The sequence below is a fragment of the Caloenas nicobarica genome, chromosome 7 (genome assembly GCF_036013445.1).
Source record: "Caloenas nicobarica isolate bCalNic1 chromosome 7, bCalNic1.hap1, whole genome shotgun sequence".
Lineage (NCBI taxonomy): Eukaryota > Metazoa > Chordata > Aves > Columbiformes > Columbidae > Caloenas > Caloenas nicobarica.
The window spans coordinates 33,211,524-33,228,671 of NC_088251.1; the positions used below are offsets into that span (position 1 = coordinate 33,211,524).

A 17,148-nucleotide genomic window follows, 5' to 3' on the forward strand; every position below is an offset into this window, starting at 1 on the left:
AGAAAAAAGCAAAGGAAAAGAAAAACAAGGGATGACAGAGTCACTGGTTTAACAGCACTCAAATTCTCTGCCAAGACATAAAAATCTTTCTGTTCCTGCCTATTTTCCCCAGACACCTCCACCTCCTCTTCCCCATTAAACTAAACCAATATGTTCACACAGCTAACCGTTCCAATAACTTGCTCAATATAAAATACCCAGAGTACCTCCACATCTATCAAATTAGGATAATTATTCCCTCCCAATTCAAGAGGCATAAAACCTCAGAGGACTGCAAGTACACTGATGCTTTTGCCTCCCCTGGCAACCCTAAGGTTGTCATCCTGTGGAAGAATTAAGAACTAAATCATGAGGGCATTTAATGATAGCATGGTCCAGATTTCATCATGTTTTACCACTTTCACAAGTTGGAGATGTTAAAACAAGAAGGTGTCACAAACCCTACTTAACACCTAAAATTTTGTTAGGCAAAACTGAATGAATACAAATCTGAACATATGGAGCATTTCTTCTGTCTTTCTTGATGCAACCCGCAGAAGTGATTAGCTTGGCTTGTGACCAGTTTGATATCTTGACAAATTAGTCAGTTCCTCACAGAAAAAGAATCTCAACTGTTACATGTTTAAGCAATCCAGGTTCATTTGTTTATTACTCAACTCCTGCCACTCCCAATTAATCAAACCTCTACAATACAGTGAAAAGCAAGGAGTCTTTGCCACATCTAAAACATAGACCACAACTCACAAGTGTTATATGAAAAAGCCTGCTGGCAACTCAAGTTGCCACCAACCCTTGTCATTGAGATGTCAGTGCCTGTGGGCCTACTAAATCATCAGAAAAACATTCAAATAAAGCGATTCCAAAGCCTTTAAGACGAGAAAGCTATTGTTAGCATTCAAACTTTGTGACATTAGTATTCATTTAGACTTTTACTAAAAATACAAAGGCACTTGCATTCCACTTACCATTTAAGTTTCATAGACCACAAATGGTCTGCACGCAATTCAAAAGTCACTAGTGTAATCCATTTAAAAAATTGTTTCCCAAGTTCATATCACAGAAACAGAAGGTGTGTGATGGAAATTAAAAATATACACTCTGTGCTGAGGAAAAAAAAAAATCCAGAATGTACTTAAAATAGGAGCTGAATCAGACTACTTAACAAACCCCATGGTTAGGGTCACAAAAACCACTTAAACTCACCCACTTGTGTAGTTTGCACCCTCAAGCACAACATGGCTAAGGCAGAGCTTTCAGTGTTCATCCCAATACTGTTTCTATCAACTTCTCCAAGGTCCCTACCCTCACACCTATATTTAAGTCTTACCAAGCTTCTCGCCTCACTTATTACATCATTTTTCTCCTTTGGACTCCACAAAACCCTGTTCCACACACATCCTCTCACAATGCTGCTACACAATAATTATCCTACTGCATTACAATGACAGTACCTGTCTTTTCTACATCATTTTGCGTCCTTTCTCTATCAACATAACTTACTGAGGCTTGGTTTCACAGTCTTCAGACTCAGCTACAAAAATGCCAACTCCCGCTTCTGATCCATGCTTAATCAGAACCTCTGTCATTAGCTGCTTTAATTAAAAAAAAAAAAGGATAAAAGTTTCAGCCTGCCACATTTGAGTTTTATCCTTGGCTATCCTTTATGTTTGACAGACATACCCAAGAAACACTGGTAGAAACACTTTGTTATACATCTCAAAAACCTCTCCTGCCTCTCCTCTGTCACAAGATTTCCCAAAGGTTCAGCTGCTGTACACAAACAACACATCATTATAACCTCATTCCAGCTCCTCGTCCTTCCGGGTTTCATAAACTCCGAGCACGGACAATTTTAGCTCTGTGTTTGCACAGCACCTACCACAAAGAGGTCTTGGTCCTACAAAGTAAACAAGAGTTGCATGGACACAGAAACAGTAATCTCAGCAATTCCAGCAAGGAGACTTGGCAGAAGTTTATCATACGATTCACAGTCTATTTACCCTAGAACATCTCAGTCTTACCTTCAGACAAACAAAATCACATACGCACAGGTCCATTTTTGAAGGTAATCATCCCAATCTTTCAGATCACCTTCAACAAAAACACACCACTACTAAATCTTTGCTCCATTTATTACCTACAGAACCAAACCGCCAGACCTGTGCAACCATCTACTGCTAACAGAAGCAGCCGTGATGTCTCTCTTAAAATCAGCGATGAACAGTTTCAGTAGGTTTGAGCTTCACAGTAAAAATGGAATTTATTAGTTAGCTAACAATATCTTATTGCCTGAGAGGAGGGAGGTTTACTGGAAGTCTTCCAACTGTGAGGACAGGACAAGGTATTTATGAAAGGCCTGAAGTGCTCTGACGATAGAAAGATGCAAGAGATGCGATCTAAGGAGAAATTTAAAAATAGTTCATCAGTGGGGTAGGTAGGGAACAGGAAATGCTAAACAGGACTAGGACACCATCAGATAGAGTGTGTTGCACAGCATGAGAGGAAGACTAAAGCTGTTTCAATTTTGACTCAGACACCCAGAAAAAACAGAGTCTGATCTTCTCCTATTTATACTTACACAACGGTAAGACAGGGTCTCCCTGGATAACACTAACCATTGCCAATTTTATCATGCTGGCTACCTTGGTGGTTTACTATTTCTAACACTGGAAGATATGAAAAACCACAGAACACAGCAATGTGCATAGGGATGTTATTTTACAGCACTAATTTCGAAGCACCTCCACAATGCCTTTCAGCTGGAATGCCCATGATATTAACTGCTCTTGGCAATTTATTTTTGTACATTATAACCTGTAGAAAATTTTTATTGTAACTTTTCCCCTGGTGTACACTTCCCACAATGCACACATACTTTAAGTTATAAACCACTGTAAGTTTGACCCAATGTCACAGGCTAATCACCCATTTGGCATGACTTTGCTAGAACAGGACTTGATTTTCTTCCAGATTGTTACTAGATCATTCATTAGAGCATTTCAGCAAGTATTTTCCATTTTAAATAATGTTAATAGAGTGTTAGGAAACAATTACAAGGACTATACAGAAGCAACCAATGGAGAAACAGAAAATACCTCAAAGCACAACTTTGACAGCACATATTGCTCCTAGTCCATCACTACCGCTCGCCGTAACAGCCTTCACCACTATGACAAGTGCTGCACACCACAGAACCCACAACCCCAGCTCCCTCCTCCCAACCAATAATACCAACAAAACACAGCAGAGGTAAAGTCCTGCATGCTCCATAGCACCAATATTACAGCAGCAGTTTTCAAGTTCTGTAGCAAAGTGGATACATTATTTTCTTATTAAATACCTCTAGTTTTTATCACCATAAATGCCAATACTAGTAGACAATATGTTATTACCACAGATTTTTTTTTAATTACTTTCTACTACTGTTTCTAGGTATATATTTTTTCAAGCATGTTCTCCAGTCAAGACTTCCCTATTAACTTTAAGCAACTGCCAAATTTCAGAAGATCTGGAAGTTTCTGTCTACACATTAATTTCTTATGAGAGGCTTGCAAACCCGTACAACGCTTTACTGATGGCGAGCCAGCTGCTTGCCTAATCCGCACGCCTGCAGTTCCAAACCATGTGCTGCCAGTGCCCAGGTGACAGGCCCAAAAAAGAAAGGTATGGGATGTGGGCAAAGCCAACAGCGATGCAGTGAAGAAAGCACCTGGTATTAATTAAAAGTAGCTTTCAGTGACATGCTCACATATTCAAATTAGATACCACTGTCTTTTAAGCTCTGAAGGAAAAAGAAAAAAAAAAAAATCAACCTCTCCACACTGAAAAAGGTTAAGTCTGTAGCTCCACTGGTTCAGACACTAAGATCACACTGCAGAGAGAGTTTGAATAGCCTGAGGGTGGATAAAGCTGCAGTCAGAGTTTGCACTTTACCAGACATCTGATAAACTAATCCCCATCAAGGCTACCTGCCTGTTTGAGCTCTTCTAACTAACACAACTCAGCAGCAGCCTTAGTTAAAAATCAGCTGAAGGAGCAGCCAACCAAGCAGCACAAATTCAGAGACAACTTGACTGCATTAGCACAGACACTTTTCTGTGATCCACAGGTAGTCCAAATCTACCACAGTATCAGGCCAATCTCCCTCCATCACAATATTTATTAGGGAAGTAGTTCATAAGACCTAACATTCCAACTCCCAGAATTATGCTGCTGTGTTATTCTCCATGATACTTAGATTGCCAGCCTGTAATTATCTACCTCGCTATAAAGTAAGGTTTGAGTTCAGGCTCTCTGTCCTGTACATGCAGTCCCACGGAAGAGCAGTGTATGCCTGCTCCATTACAAATGAGCGTCCCTTAGTGAAAATCTGACAACTAACAAGTAGATGCAGGTCAGTCCCGGGAAGAGAACGAAACAAAGCAATTAAAAAGAGTCGCAAAAAAGCCCAGTTCTACAACTGCCCTGAGAGATGCCAGACTGACAGCCTTAGGAACAAAACTGCACATGGCCCAAGCTACATATCAATAATGAAAGAGCAATACTAGCTTCATCTCCGCTCTCTGACTTTAAATAACCGATGCTTTTTGAGGTTTTGTTTCTCTGAGTTTAAGGAACCATTGGCTTTGAGTAAAACTGAATACAGGTATTGAACTTCAACATTTACGGTTTTTTCTTTACAAATTAATATTTCCTTGTGTTACAGAATGGACCCACTGCTTCAGGAGCCTCACAGGAAGGGATGCCGGCTTCTGTGCAGACAGCAGGAGCCTTCCTTTTGTCAATTTACATCAAACTACGTATGGCTTTCTACATCTAAACCATCATGGTCCTCTCTTCTTTCCTTGCCTCCTCTGCTGATTGACCTGTACACTCTAGTTCCTGTACGTGCCTGCCCAGTCTTTCCATAAGAAGCACTGATCAAAGAAAGCTCAAGAACTGATAAAGATGTTTCCCAAATTAAAAAAAAAATATATATATTTTCCATTCTTTCCACTGAAGCACTAAACTCTTTGAAATATACCAGTAAAAACTGCTGAACTCACAAGCTCCAGGCACCTAGAAACCGGTAGACTACCATAACATAAAACACATCCCAGAAAAAAACATAAAAAGGTATTGAAGGCTGTCCTTTTACCTCAGCCAATGAACCCAAGAACCCTCTGGAGATACAGACTTCATCCATTTGAAAGGTACCACCTGAAGAGCCCTGTTAAGTTTTGCCATTACTTAGCTCTTTATTGCTCATTAATTTAGCAGAAAGTAACACGTGGGCAAACTTAGGACTTAACTTGTATTCTGTTTATCACATTTGAAACCATACGGTGAGCAGTGATCAACTGCCATGTTACTGAAACATAAGCCATGCTCAAATGTATCTCAAAGCTAAAATATTTTTTAAATATTCAAAATTAGATAACATAAAATCTATTATATGTCAAAAAAATTTTGACATAGAGAAAAAATATAGCGAAGTATACAAACATTATCTCACTTTACCTGGACGAGACACTACTACATAACTCAAAAAAGAAACAGTAGTGTCAGCAACCCATTCTTCCAAGTGTCAACAGAAAGTCAAGTCTTTCCATTCTAAAATACAAAAATCTTTACAATGCTTTATAGAAGTACTACATTCAGTTTCAAACAAAACCATCTGAGAGAATTAGGAAGTTAGTCAATAAATAATTTCTCAAACAAGATTTTTTGGTTTATATTTTACATAGTCTTAGGCCTGACTCCCACTGAATTGAAATTTTGTAAAAAACTTCAGGTAAAGGAACAGATTAATCTAGACTACAAATTTCTAGAGGTAAAATATGGCACATATAACAAAGCACTTGAAATATCTTCTATTTATACAAAGACAGAGCTCTTTTAAAACATCATGCAAAATGAGATAAGTACCGCATTATACAGAAAAGCTACCCATCGAATTAAGAAGTGGTAATGACACTGTCTAAAAATATTCACGTGTCATGTTCTGACCTATATACAAATGTTAAAATATGACAGTATACAGAAGGATCAGGTATATTTAGGACAGTCCACCTGGATTAATAGTTACCAAGCCAGAAGTATTTCATTACCACCCCATACCTTCACTGCTTAACAGTTATTAAACAGATCACCACTGAGGTTTGACCAACACCTACGTATACCAAATATAAATGGATTTGCACTAGACAATTACATTACCATAACTGAAAAAAATTCAATATATTCCAGTGAATAAATAAATTTTTACAATTTAAAAATAATTTAAAATGTTACTTTATTTCCTGAAAAAATTTAAACTCAACATGACAGTATTAAATTAAATCTATTCAGAACAACCTGCAGAAAGGAAATAACATAAAGATATGCATCTTGGTGTAGATAGCCATTTAAGATATGCAAACAAACTGCACACTCTTCGGAATAATCTGGTTCAAACAGACATTTACCTTGACAGGGTTGGTAGGGACTGACAGACAGAACAGATAACTCCAAGTCTCTTGGATTAAGAAACAGTAAAAGAACATAGCAACATTTATATGCTCCAAGAGAAGAGTATGAAGTAGTATAGCAGAGCTAATAAAAGAATAAGTGGGATGCAGATTTCAAACGCGGGGAGACTGCTGCCTTGTACCTCACAACACCTGAAACAACAGCAAGCAATCCCCAATACAATGTGCAGTTACAGCCTGACCCTTCTTTGTCACAGCCTGTTGAAAAGTTCACAGGGATTCAAAACAGCTTCCTACAAATTCATTTAGGAAAAAAATCAGCAAGGGCTACAAAACCCAAAGACCTCTGCTGGATGAAGGCCCTGAGCTCCAAATAACCATAAGGAAACACTGAGGAAGTGCAACCATGTGCCATAATTTTAGAGATACGACAGCTAGGTGTCACAACAACAGCTCTTAAAACCACAGTACCTCGTTCACATTCGGTCTTTGACTTTATCAGCTTCTGTATTTTTGACAAAAATGCTGGCACAAGGCCACTCTTAGCTCCTAATTCATTGAAGATCACCATGGGCCTACAGCCCAAGTCATTAACCTCTCCCCTAGAAGCCCCATGCCTTGCTTGCACCTGTTCACTCCGGCCCTTGATGATGACCAAGGCTGCAAAACTGAAGTCTTTGAGTTTTGTTTCAGGAAGAACTAGGATGCAAGAAAAACTACAGATAAATGACAGACTCCAGTCTAAGAGTTCACTACTAATTTCCTGTCACCACTTCTCCAAGATTTTCTATACTAACTGAACAGTTTAAATCATGTATTTCCTACGATGATCCCAACAAGTTTCTTTGTTTGATATCAGGTTTTGGGTTGTTTTGTTTCTTTTTGAAAGGTAGTCGAATTTACATTCTGTGTTTCATGAAAGGAAAGAAGCCAAGAAGAACAAAAAACACAGAAATAAGCTGGAAGACTGTTTCAAAACTGTCTTTGCCAACGCTCCACCAAAATACAGCTTTCCAGTCCCTCCTCACCAGACATGCAAGACTAAAGAGATTTGACTTGGGCCACCTGGCAATGACTCAGCAAGTGCTCTCTCTCTTTCACAGAGCAGTCGTACTCTAGATTTTGAACCATCGTTTTAGGAAAAGAGTCCTGTTCTCTTAGCAAAAATGTAAAAACCTGGTGACTCAATCTAACTACTAAGTCAGCAGCATCTACTTTAGTTGTCATACGCGGCAGTACATTACTTGCAGTGAAGCATAACTGCAATCATTTCAACATCTACATTAATTACAGTGCTGATCAGAACACTCAAAATTTATCATATTTATGCAGAAATATTATATGCAATATTCTACTGAGGAATCAGAGGTGTATGCATTTTAACACATAGATGCTTAGGTTTTCCTCAAAGCATTTGATTTCACATCTATTCTTCTAAAACTTGCCTTTGCAAGTAAGTATAGAGTCAACAGACATCAAATGGTCATATTATGGATTATGTTAAACATATTCCTTCACTTGAATAAGGAAATATAAGTTATTCACACTGAGTGAATAAATATCACTAATTCAACTGCAGTACAAAACCCCCACATTACAGCTGAGCAGGTTAGGACACATTTACTAGTTACAGTGACAGAACATCTCGCAAAGATATTTAAGCTAGTTTTCAACTTCTTCATTCAGGTCGTGGTCCAGAGACATTTCTCCTGGAAATGGTGCCAGCTTAAGCTGCTGCTACCCTCTGCCATTTGCCTCTGATGGATCCCATACCACCTTCTCAGCCTCAGTACAACTGTTTGAAGTGCCATATGGTGAATGGATCAGGAAACTGCTCAGGGTTAAAAAAAATAAGCCAGCACTGCCACCAAGAGAAATGACTGCAGAACCACAGTCTCCAGAACTTCTAGAAATGTTCCCATGGGAGGGTCAAACTAAAAGCCTTAATGCTCACCCTGCATCTTTTGTGCCCATGAAGCTCTGAACAGAGCACATGAATTGGCTCAAACCCCATTTCTGTCTGTACACAGAGGCCACCTCCTCATAAGCAGATTAAGTTGCCCCATCCCACTTATTTATGAGAAGCATTAACAGCTGTTTAAAGTAAAATATTTTAAGAAATCAATAAAAATATTTTTAAGAAAATTACTAGAAAGCAAAACACAGCAAAATGCCCAAGGTTCTTCTGGTTCCCCTGCTCTCATTCCAACTTATAACATGAAAGTTAGTGGTACATGGACATAACATCAACCAACAGTAACTTTCTGAATAAGTCAGTATTTTGAAGCAACATCGCATTAGTTTAGCTTGGAATTATCCACCAGCTTCAAAGCACAAGCACCTTGTTGCCAACCTCAGGTAAACTTCTCAGATGATCAATACTTACGTTCTTCCAGCAAAAGCAGACAGCAGTTCACTGAGTCCTACTGAAAAAGAAAGTCAAGCCTGACCCCAGCAGAAATTCAAGATCACTGATGGAATTAAGCATCTTTACAATTCACCGGTAGTAGGATCAGAAGACGATTGAGCTTATTTTTGGCCAAATTTTAAAGTATCACTCTTTTACATTCACTCAGTTTAATATTAAAGAACAGTTCTGCTGCTCTCAAGCAAGTTTTGAGATCTTGGCATGTGCACAGAAATAATGGCTTCCTATAAAATGACTACTCACTCTTCATAACTCTTTAGGATGGCTATACCCTGTGTTTTTGAGGTATCTCCAAAGATTCACACAAAGTTTGCATTCGTAATGCAAATGTGGAATAATATATTATTTGTATGCATTGGATGTAAAGGCAAAAGTGAATGCTTTTTTGATTAATACCTGATATATCTTTCTTAAAGCCTCCTGAAAGATTTAAGCATATGATTAAACCTTCTTTTTCCATATTTCATTCAATGCTGCACACTTTGCAACTATGCAAATCACACACATTAATAAACTGATTAATCCCTAGCTTGGGACACCTAAATTCTGTTTGCAATCTTGACATTCAAATAAACCTTCCTCAAAACCCATCAGTGTAAGTATATTTGCTTGTTGATCTACATCATCTTCAGGTTTCTATTAGTACAAAAGCAAAGAGGAGGGAAGGACAGAGTATAAAGCATTGAATCCTTGCAGCCAGTTTCACAGGAACACTCCTGTGTTTGATCTTTTTGTCAAATTACTATGAAAGAAATACTCCTTCCTGAACACTAACTGGACTAACTCTGAAAGACAGATGAGGTGACGTTCACAGGCACAGGATGACAAGCTCAATCTTATTAGAAACACAGAAAGGAAATAGGAAGTTTTCTTTATTGCTGAGCCAAGAAAATATTGCCCAGCTGATATGCACCAAGATTCGTTGGCTTCTATACTGATACAGAACAGTAGAAACAACTGAAAATGGTCTAAATCACTGTTGCATTTTGAGCTTCTCCCACTCCTTTCAAACTAACTTCAAAATACACACAAAATGCATTCTACAACAACACCCCTTGTCTGGATCCAGAGGTAGCAGCGACATGAGGAACTCCGGCATGTTTTTAGCACCACCTCCCATAGCTGGAGTAAATAATGTGACAGGCTCCCCACCAACAATTTGCTCTTCATCTTTAACCCAGATGCTGGTACAGAAATATGTAGTGTTTTTAAATTACATTAACCACCAACAAGCTATGCACAACTAGTTTAAAGCATATTTCTGCATCTTCCAGTTTATTTCCCAGTTAACAAGTAAAAGCTGCAGAGCATGTACTTCTAAAATAAGTAATGAAAAAATCTATTTCATTTTTAAACAGATTAGCTCAAATGCATTCAAAAATTAATGCATTCAGCTTCTCCTTAAATACTAGCTTAGAGAAAACAGAGGACAACGCTAAACATGGCACTAAAAATCAATATATGGCAAAAAACAAATGTAACCTACAGAAGTGTCATTCTGTGCCTGTATGACAAAGCCACACCACATTCAGAACGCTTGGGACTGCAGAAGCAGGAAGACTAAAACAATTACAGTCATAAAAAGACCGGGTAAGAGCAGCTCCACACACAGCAAAGGCAAATTTAAATTCATCTTTAGTAAGAAACTCTCAGCATATGGAGTACTTCTCAAAAATATCTTCCTTTGTTCTTAAATTATCAGCAATTATTTCAAATTATTTTCATGTTCTCTCTAATACAGTACTGATAAGTTTCCATTACATTCTGTGAACTTCCATTTTACTGCTAAGTGAGGGTAAATTCAGTTAAAACAGACACACAAAGTCTGCTGCTGTTCTCTTCAAATGGTTTTACCAGACATAGTGAATTTTTAACAATTCCCCATTTGCGAATTACCAAAGATGAGCTACTAAAAAAAAATACAATTTACCAAAATTATGTATTATTCCACCTATATCTTACTAATTTTACTGTAAATAAAACCCAAACAACTGCGTCAAACTATCACTAATATTTAGGTTTATATGACGGATATCTAACTTGCTGATTGACACAATATATTTCCCTATGCACAGTTACTAAATGGTACATCTGCCTAGCGTGAGATATGAACCACTACCAAAGTGCTCAGTTTTTGATTCCAGTCCGTGGACATCATGGCAGCAAAATTCACACATCAATAAATATACAATTACAAATCACTGCAACTTAGAACTATACTCTTTATTAAGGGTTACACGTTACGTGTTTCAAAGCTTATTTTCATTTTCTCTTTCACATGGAGAAAATATATAGCTGAATATATGACTGTATTCAATATACAACTGCAGGACCATGGAAATTCACAGAAGTCTAAAGCACTTCCAGGAAGCAAAATAATTGTAATTTTTTTTTAATTTACTCCTCGAAATAATCACTTTTTAAGCACAATATAGCAAAACATCTCTGCCATCACCATGCCAAATCTTAGCCCAGAGAGTAATTCTTTTGGAACAGGAAAGACAAGGGAGATCATATGGTGTTGACTCCACTTCTTTTCTCCTGGCCATTTCTTTCTTTGCCCAGAGTTATCACTGCAATCAGAGGAGCACACAGGCTCTTCCAGGCAGTTGGCAGTGAGGAAAAATAGTTCCCAGCTTCCTCTAATAACACCCGCTGCTACTTAAACGGAAAAATAGTTATGGATTCTCTTAAGGACTAGCAAAACACACATACATACACACGAATATGTATATAAAAATCTTTTTGCTTGTATTTTTGTTTTTAAATAAATGCTTTTCATGTAAAAGTAATGTTCAAGAACGAAAGATCACGAGATCTCACTGTCAGGCTGTGACTCAGACCATGAAATCGTCAAGAAAACTCCTGGACCAAATTGTATATATTGTACCTGTACAGTAGGTGTTTTTAAACATCTGTAAACATTACAGGCTCATTAAGAAAGAGATGTGGGTTCCAAATCCTGGCAAGAAGGATCTGCATGCAACGGCAAGAGCATTCATCTTCCAGAAGACCAACAGTACTCACAACCAGTGCCAGTTATTCTCACCACATTCCTCAGTAGCAGTAAATTAATAGGAAAGCTGAGTAGGGCAAAATTTCCATAAAATAGTGGGGGAAAGACACTGTGATACTGTTGTTCTTTGGAGGAAAAAAAAGGTAAATCCATTTCAAGAAAACACAGACTACCTATCAGCTATGCTGCAATTACAAGAAATATCAAGAAAGAGTCATTTAACATACTTCCACAGAGTAGGAGAGACCTATTAGGAAGAAAACACTGGATAGCAGTTTTTCATTTTCTTACCAAGACGATAATTTCAACTATGAAAATATTCATTAACTTAGTTACGAAAATAAAATCATGAAGCCAACTTAGCAGCATATGAAATCTGGAGTCTTCGTTTGCTCGCTCACCAGTGGAGAGCAGCTAGTCCAGCCTTCAAGTCTGGAGTTCCTGATTTAATGAGTAGTTCTGTTTACAGCAGAACTAATGAAGCTTGGTTTCCTGCAGATTTGCTCCTACAAGCCCTGTGGCCACTTAACATTAATTACATCAGTTGCCTCTAAGCTTGTCCATGTCTCCCTAAGATCCTTCACCTCATAAAACTCTCCATTTTTCCCCACATTCAAATACTCAGGCTTACTCTCCTGCTTTTGTTAATGCACAGCTCTGTCATGCCCTCAAACCCACCTTCGCATCCCGTCAGCTCCACCTCCCCTCACCTGCCTGTCTCTGGATGGTGCTGACCAAGAGGCAGCATCTGCTGTAGCTGGTCTGAAGCTCAGTGCATGCTGGTCAGCCAGCTGGAGGTCACCTCTTTGCTTCCAGGAAGACCACACAAAATGTGCTGTGACCTCCTTGTCTTTATGTTTTTTGGGAGGAGGGCCCACACTTACAAAGGAAGACAAGACACAAAGGCAATGTAAATGATACTTCCTTCTGAAGTCGGGATTCAAAGGTAACTCAGTTCTGGTCATCTGCAAAGCATCTTGAAAATGCCCACTGCTGTCATCCTCCTTTCCTGCAGCTGAGGGCATCTTCTGTATTTCTGCAACCTCCACCCCACTCAGAGGGAGCAGGAACACACAAAATTGACAAAAAGTCAATTTCAACATTTTTATGCTGCACCCTGTGGGCAGCAATGAAACTGTCAACAAGAATTACCATTTCACTCCACTGAGGAGTAGCAGAAGGGTCTGGAGCTATTCATAGGGAAGGCCACCTTAAAACAAAAGCCATGGAAGGGTAAGGGCAGCATTCACTCCATCTAGGATAGTACACGTGGAACCAGGGCTGACAGAAAAATACCCTTGTCCTTCACTGGGTGCAGCAGGGGAAGAGGATACTCAGGTTAGTAAATATCAACTAATGAGAGTTTAACCTTAATCACAAATGCAAAAGGAGAGCCTAAACCACAGAAACTACCTGTTGCTAACAGAAACCTTATCATTTCTTCCTCTACCCTTCCCCTTTATGATTTATACTTGTTTGTGCCTTTGGGACAGAGAACAAGTAACGCAAAAACCAAATACTGCGCTTAGAGGGGGCAACGATGACCCAGTAGTCAAGTACTAGTCTGGGACTCGTTAGACCTAGATAGCATTTCCAAAACGTTCCAGCACTCCCAGGTGGCTAGGAGTATATCCACATAGCATAATGCAGTGCTAGTCGGAATACCAGAAGGAACACGGCACCCAGCGCCAGCTGGAGCATCCATCCTGCTTCTCAGGCGGTCTGGATCTACCCAAATGGCGCTCCACTACACGCGCGAGCATACCCTTAGTCGTCCTGCCTCAGAAACCAACCATAACACGACGGTTCTCCCTTAAATTACCAAGAATTGTAGTCAAAGAGTATCTGAAGAGCAAAACACTCAGATACCAAAGTTAGGAAGAAGAGCAAGTACTTCGAATAGGCAACATCCATTACCTATTTAACATAACAGATACAACCCCTGAAATGCCTTGGTTTAGCACCGTTTATGTCACTTCTGCTCCTGGAGTTTACAAATTGTGGCTCTGACTTGTAAATGTTAGTAAATAGCTCCTTAAACGTTACTCAATGTTTCCATAATCGTATATAGCTTCTAGAGAATACTATCCTGCAAGAATAACATCCAAAATAGATTCTAAAAATAAAGCATTCTAGACGATTCTCACATATAACCAAAGGTTGAAAACACAGGCCGTTTCATAAAGAAGGGCATGAACAGCATGCTACTTGAATTATAGCTGGAGAGTGGAAAACAACCAACCCACAATATAGTGAAGTAGCATTTCGAGTGTCACATACATTCTGTTTCTAAAACAAAGCTTAAAGCCTGAGACGTACGAAAGCAAGAATTCTTAATTTCGTGAATCACACTTCTTGCACCAAGCAATCAATAATCCCTAAAACCAGGCAATTGTTTGCTTGATGAGTTTGTGAAAAGGGCAACACTCCCCCTGCACCGTGCGCGGCTGTGCAAGCCTCCCCCTCACCACAGCAACATGGGCTGCCCAGCACAGCTCGGTGATTCCTTTTTTCAGCCTACGTAATGCCCATTTACATAGTCGTGATATTTTTAAGTGCGCTTTCAGAAGCACCAAATAACATAAAAACATCGAAGGCGACAACCACGGCAGTAACGGAACACTCGTCAGACCACAGAATTCACAAAATAAAATAACGACCAAGTCCACAGAGCACAATAAAACTCCATTTTACAATTATGCATTCAGAACACTAACCCAAGGAAATCCTGGCCGTGTTTCCCCCCAGCGAGAGTGTGTCTGAGCACAACAGAACATAACCCAGCTCCTTCGCTAACCTCCGCGCACATTCCTACACCCCTCAGGAAAACAGTGCCAGCGGACATAAAAGGAAGGGAAACAATGCCATTCTTTTAATAACAACGCTCACTACCGCGTCCACAACGTTAGACCCAGTCGGTCAGCGCTACACGACGACAGTTTCTGCGTTCCCCTGGAACAGAGCCGTGCCCCCTGCCCGGGCTGCGCTGCTCCAGGCGCACGCCGAGGCTCCCCCGCCGCCCGGGCCGGGCGCTCGCCCTCTCCCACCGCCGCTGCAGCGGGAGGCGGCGGCACGGCCGGGAGCCGCATCCGCGCCCGGGGCACGGAGGGGCCGCCGCCGCCGTCCCCCCACCCCGCGGCCGCACGGCCCGCGGGGAAACGCGGCTCGGCCGGGCCCCGAGCCCGGCGGTGCGGGCTCCACGTCAGCCGGCCCGCCCCGGGGCGCCCGCACGCGCGCTCCCCCCGGCCCCGCCGCCCCCCAGCCCGAGGGCTGTGTCACGCCGGGCCCGCCCGGGCCGCCCCGCTGCCCCTCGCCGCAGGCCCCGCGCCGCCGCCTCGGCCCCGCCGCAGCCCCCCGCCCCGCCCCGGCCCGGGACGCGGCTCTTACCGCCAGGTCGGGGCTGCGGGAGTCCCGCTGCGAGACGGCGCGGATGACCCCGGCCCGCCAGCGCCCGCTCTCCGGCGGCTCCTCGCCGCCGACGCACAGGAACCGCTTCCCCACCAGCTCCGGCCGCGTCTCCACCGCCACCGCCATGGCCGCCGCCGCGCAGGCACCGCACCAGCCGCCGAACCCGCTCGCTCGCTCTACGGGCCGCCCATGGCGGTGCGCGGCGCGGGGCTGTGGGGCTGAGCGGCGGGGGGGGTGGGCGCCGCGGGGCCGCTCCGCCGCCAGCAGCCTGACACCGACGCCGCGGGGCGGGGAGGGCCGGGGGCGCGCGCTCGCTCACCGCCGCGCTGCGGCCCCGACCACTCCGCCCACGCAGCCCACTGCCATGGCGACCGGCGCCGCGCGCCGTCTCCCTCCGCCAGGCAGCGCGCGCGGGGAGGGGGCGAGCGGTCACCGCCGCCGCGCGGCGAAAAGTCCGGCCGGGGCCGCGCCGGGACGGCCCCGCGCCGCCGCCCCCCGCCCAGCCCTCACCTGCCCGCCGGGGCACCCCCGGTGCGGGCGGCTGCGCCATCCGCGGGGGAAGCAGCTCCCCGGTGACCTGGCACCGACAGCCTCACTCACCCCCCCGCCCGGCCCCGCTGGCACGGCGGGGTGTCAGACACAGCCTGTCGCGGGCATTTCCCCTGGCCCTGAGCAGTGGCTGCCGCCGGCGGGGCTCCCGGAGCCCGGGCTGCCGGTGATCCCGGCTCCCCAGGAGCGGATCTGCCATCGGCAGCTCCTTCTCCCCACGGCTCAGCCTCTTCTTAGCCGAGCTGAGACAACCATCCATCTTCCCTTACTGCCAGCAGGACCACGAAGCCCAACGGGAATGCACCGCTTGCTCAGCCCAGCTTAGGCTTTTACGGGCACAGCACTTCGGGGCTAGAAAACACTGTTTGATGCCACTGAGCAGAGGCTGAGAGAGCAGTCAGCTCAGAGACTCCGTGTGCTTCAACCAACAGCTTGGCTTGCAACACATGACAAAGCCATGTTCTGTAGCAGTTGCTATCAGTTTATTGTTTGCTCCACGAAGCCTGTAGTCATGCTGTGGTAACACCGTGTGTGCATCTTAAGAGGGTTTTTTTCACCTTCATGTTATCTAGAGATGTAGCATTCATGAACTTCTGCCTTTCTTTGCTGGTCCGCTTGCTCTCAGGAGAGCAGGTTAATGATCTCTCACCTAGCGCTAGAAAGCAAGTTTGAATAGTGGACTTCTGAAAAATAGATCATGAGGCAAAAAGCAATAAATCTAGAGTGCCAATTTAGTGCATTCCCATATATTTCAGTGGAACAACACTTCTGCTACAAGAGAAATTAACTAACAGAAAGAAAAGGAAAAAAAAATTCATCATTCACCATATTTGTTCACAGTATTAGAATAACTAACAAGACATAACATTTCTATAAGAACCTACAGCTGCCTGACATCCCATTGGTGGCAGACTAGGGATGCGTGGAGGTGTGCTCCTCAGAAGCTGTAGGAGAAACCACAGTGCATTTGAGCTGAGATCTTCATTCACATTTCAAGGTAGTGCTACAACTGCCAAAAAGGTCCCACAGTCTCGCAGAATGAGCAAAAACATATAAGTATAGGACAGTTATTCATAAGACATAAAAAGAAGTTACAAGGACAACTAAGTAAATATTAATCAGATCAAAACTCTTTGTAGTTATTAGATTCTCTTGTTTAGCTAAAGAGTAATTTGAGATTATGATTGAATTGTATACTTAGACTAGTGTGCAAACCATAAAATATGCTGTTACATGGTTCCAATAGACAAAACTTGTGAATTTATCACAGAATATCAAAATATTAAGAATCAAGTATT

The 17,148-nt window shown here is 42.4% G+C and overlaps 1 protein-coding gene across 1 annotated transcript in view; it reads right to left on the bottom strand.

The window, feature by feature from the left end:
- The window catches only part of JMJD1C (jumonji domain containing 1C), a 162,566-nt gene extending 146,959 nt beyond the window's left edge, over positions 1-15,607 (bottom strand). The window contains exon 1 of the mRNA XM_065638640.1: positions 15,281-15,607. Within this exon, the coding sequence (XP_065494712.1) occupies positions 15,281-15,427 (147 nt within the window). The 5' untranslated portion in view covers positions 15,428-15,607. The remainder of the gene's footprint in view (positions 1-15,280) is intronic.
- Positions 15,608-17,148: the final 1,541 nt, after the last annotated feature.